Source organism: Propithecus coquereli, unplaced genomic scaffold (genome assembly GCF_000956105.1).
Source record: "Propithecus coquereli isolate 6110/MARCELLA unplaced genomic scaffold, Pcoq_1.0 Scaffold18, whole genome shotgun sequence".
NCBI lineage: Eukaryota > Metazoa > Chordata > Mammalia > Primates > Indriidae > Propithecus > Propithecus coquereli.
The window spans coordinates 6349295-6353268 of record NW_012142745.1 but is presented as its reverse complement, the minus strand read 5'-3'; the positions used below and the strand labels follow the sequence as shown (position 1 = coordinate 6353268).

The window sequence follows — 3974 nt, the reverse complement described above, 5'->3', positions numbered from 1 at the left end:
ACATTGAACTCAGAGCCCCTCCCAATCTTACCTTATTAACACATTTCTTGATGACCTATTTTTAGCTTCAGGATTTACACAGATATTGCCTCAAGCAACATTCATTATCCTTTCTTAAGCTCCTGTTTTGATTAAACAAAACAAGAAAATATGATACTTCCAATGGGGCATTTCAACCAAGTAGGGCTGAAAGCACAACACCCATAAGCTTAGTCACCAGGATTAATTTAGGGCAAATTCAACCTTATAGTCAACAAATAAACAAGTATATTTCAGTTTACTCATTAACTGTGCTACAAAAATGTACTGAGTTTTTAAACGTAGCCATCCATCCCAACAACAGCTTATTTAAAATGGGAAGATTACAAACACTACTAGAAACTCACATATTCCCCTGCAGAGTTGGAAACTCAAGTATAACAACAATTGGGCAAGTAGGTAAATCAGGAAGTACAATTCATAATGAATGAAAAGCAAAACTGATGAGTCAAACTAGACGTTTTGACTATAATATGAGTAATTCCCCCCAAAAATACAAAAACAAAAACCCTTCCAAATATACAGCAAACTGAATCAGACAGTAATTTTGTCTTTAAAAACCTGTAATACTCTCCGTAATGGTAGAAATGATCTCTCAGGTTAAAGATAGGTTTCTGTCATTCCATTTAACACCATTTACCAAAATAATTGCATTACATTAAGGGACTTGTCATTTTATTTTAAAGGTGATGGAAAACAGGTTTTGACGTTAATAAGCCCTGGGTCCAGCAGACAATATATTTGTAGATTTAACATCTCCATCCTCAGTCCTGAGAGCTGGGGTGTGCACATCCAGTCCGAATACCTTGTTAAGCATACATGACAGTAATTCCAACACTGCAGTTAACTCCTGCACAAACTCTTCCTTCGGGTTGCTGGCTTCTGTTCAAGTACCCATCCCTAGTCCACATGCCCTAGAAAAACACAGGAACCAGTTCTAGGATGTAGTTAACCACCTCGCACCCCACACTCCTCCCTGGGACCATCCTCCACTCGTCCCAGCCTAGCCGGCCCAGCCCACTACAATCCCGCTGGTCTCTCCGAACTTTCCCCGCCCACTCCGTCCACGTAACCAGGGCCCCCACGGCCGCTTCGAGCTCCACCAATCAGCAACCACCCCCGCCCAGAACCCGGTCTCTGACGCTCCTCTTTCAAAAAGGCAGCTTGCTCCTCCCGCCCTCATCCCCGCCCCTTTCCACCTCCGCCCCGCTGGCCCCTCCCACTCCCCCCGCTGCGGCCACCCGCCTGCCCCTCCCGTCCTCCCACCCCCTCCCCCCAATCTCTCCACTCTCCGGCTCTCCTCCCTCCCTCCTCCCCCCTCCACCCTCTGGGCCGGATCTCGTCTCGCTGAGGCGGAGGAGGAGAAGGAGGAGGAGGAGGACGTTCGGCCTGCGCAGTGAGATGTTTGTCCGTCGCCGCCGCCGCCGCCATCGCGGAGGAGCGCGATAAAGGGAGCCGAGCCGGGAGTGAAGGGGACCCCGCGGAGCCGCTGCGCCAGCGCAGCCCCCCAGCCGAGTCCGAGCCGCTAGAACCCAAGCCGCTGCCGCCGCCACCGCCGCGGCCGCCAGGGGCCGGCCAGCTCCCAGCCCTGCCCGGGGGCCGCGCCGCCGCCGCCCCCAGCGTCGCCCCTCGCCTGCCCGCCCGCCTTAAATGTGACACCGGCGCTTCGGAGTGCGACCTGAAGCCGCTGCCGGGGAGGGGACGAGCACCATGTCGAATCTGAGCAAAGGCACGGGCAGCCGGAAGGACACCAAGATGCGGATCCGGGCCTTTCCGGTGAGTCTCTCGTCGGTGCCCAGGACCCTGGGGCCGGGGGCCTGGCCGAGAGCCGCACGCGAGGCCCGGGCTGAACTCCCCCAACAGGCCGCAGGCCCGGCCTCCCCTCCCCCACGCCCGCCGCCCGCGGGGCGCGAGCGAGCCTTCCCGGCAACGGGGCGGCGGGGGGCCCCGACGCGGCCGCCCTCCCGGGCCGTTCCCGGCGCCCGCCCGAGAGCTGCCCCTCCAGCCGCCCCGCGGGCGTCGGCTGCGGCCGGGGCTCCCTCGCTGCCCCAGCACCTCCCCACGTTCCTGGGGTGTAGGCCCAATCCCCAGCACTTGCCACCCCGCTCGGTGCCAGGGACTCCAGCCCTGGAGGAGTGGGGACTGTGGAAGTCCTCCCAGTGTGGGGCGTGTGTGTAACTTTTCGCGTGTGGTTTCGCTGCAGCTTACAAAATTACCCAGCCTAGCTTTCGGGGTGATGGAGGGGACTGCCCTCTCACCTTTCCCCCTCCTCAGGAGGGGTTATGCCATCAACCTAGCCCCGACGCAGTGACAGTAGTTTCACGTAATGCTCAATGGTAATAAACTAATAACATCGGGTGTATTTATAGCATCTTTCATCCCACAAGCTTCCTAAGAGTTTACAAACTCTCGTGCAGGGATTGCCTCGCCACTCGTAGAAGGGCCAAGGGTGAAGCGAGAGAGAATTGGACAATTGATTTCTCCATTTCTTAGCCATGGGAGCCTGAAAGAATGAGTATAGTCACGAAGCAGACTTGCTTTACTCTATCGGTTTTAGCGATAGCAAACGTGTTTTGATCAGAAACTTATTTATTTATTTTTTTGGCATTACGTCGAGTCTATACTTGCAGTGTTTAGTACATAAGGTATAACATTGGATGTCGTATCTGATTCAGATAGCCCATGGGAAGCAGTTAAAATGTTGTAACAGAGAAACTGGACATACTTGCCCGTGTCGCTACAGTAACAGGAATACGTCATGATAGACAAACTAGCAATTGAACAGAAGATTTTTGAAAGTAAAACTAGAGAAAGATCGTGGTTTTTCCCTTCTTAGAATCATAAATACATTATATCGTGTGGGAGTGAAAGAGGGGGATTTGTATTTCCTTTTTAAAGCATGCTTTTTCTGAAGTGCAGTTGTAGTGGGGAAAGACTTACTATCTTAATATGATTGTCCCAGTTGAGTAAGTAACGTACTCCTAGAGAACTTGAGGACCTTTCTGAGTTCTTCAAATTTAAAACAATACACCTGATGCAGAATTCTGAAATTGCAGAAATATAAACACTAATGTCAATATGCAGAAATTGCCCCGCTTTATATAAATAAAGGTACGGTATACTTAGAATTAAGTGCTTTGATACTAATTAAAGGGGTTTTGAATGTTTGAAGTTTTTTTCTAAGTAAATGTGAGAAATTACATCAGAAAGTGAGGAATGTTGACGAGAGTACTAATGAAGTTCGCTGGCATGTTTTCTGTTCTAATTGGGCAAAGAGTTGGGTTTTTGAGTTGGGAGTAATGTTAATTTTCTTAATTCTGATTTTTTAAGCAGAGTTTAGAATTATTCAGAATTTTGTGAGGCCATTATTTTTATACAGTAGAATTTCTAGGAAATGTTAGTCCTACACTGTTCATTCTTGAGGTCTTGAGTTCTTCTAATTCTGATTTTTTGCTGAAACGTGGAATAGCTCATACTTGACATCAATTCACTTATGTTTAAATTATTCTGACTAACCAGTTGTGCCGTCATCTATCTGTAATCAACTCTTTGATTTCTTTAGATTTGCCAATTTCTCAACCCTTCATCCTCTCTCTTCATTGCTTCTGCAAATATTGAGTACTGTCTGCTAGGCACTGTTCTAGCGGTTTGCAGTATATCAGTATAGCTTGAAAGACCAAGATCTCTGCTTTCTGGAGCTTGCATTTTGGGAGGAAGTGGTGGGCGAGAAATTCATTATTCTTTTAGCTGAAGAGTATAATATTGTGTGGTAGGTTAGTACATAGTACTGAAACTGATTTTTTTATTGTTGTTGTTAAGTAGCATTATGGCTATGAGTGAATTTGGACCCATTCTGTCTATAACTTGTTGCCCTGTAAGTTTTTCTAAAATCCTTAAATGAAGTATGTAAGTGACTACACTAGTGTTTGATATTC

General features: G+C 48.4%; 1 protein-coding gene across 1 annotated transcript in view; it reads left to right on the top strand.

Annotated features, from left to right (window-relative positions):
* The first annotated feature begins 1380 nt into the window (after positions 1-1380).
* CUL3 (cullin 3) overlaps positions 1381-3974 on the top strand; it is a 109167-nt gene continuing 106573 nt past the window's right edge. Inside the window, exon 1 of the mRNA XM_012642469.1 lies at positions 1381-1815. Coding sequence (XP_012497923.1) covers positions 1750-1815 — 66 coding nt within the window. The 5' untranslated portion in view covers positions 1381-1749. The remainder of the gene's footprint in view (positions 1816-3974) is intronic.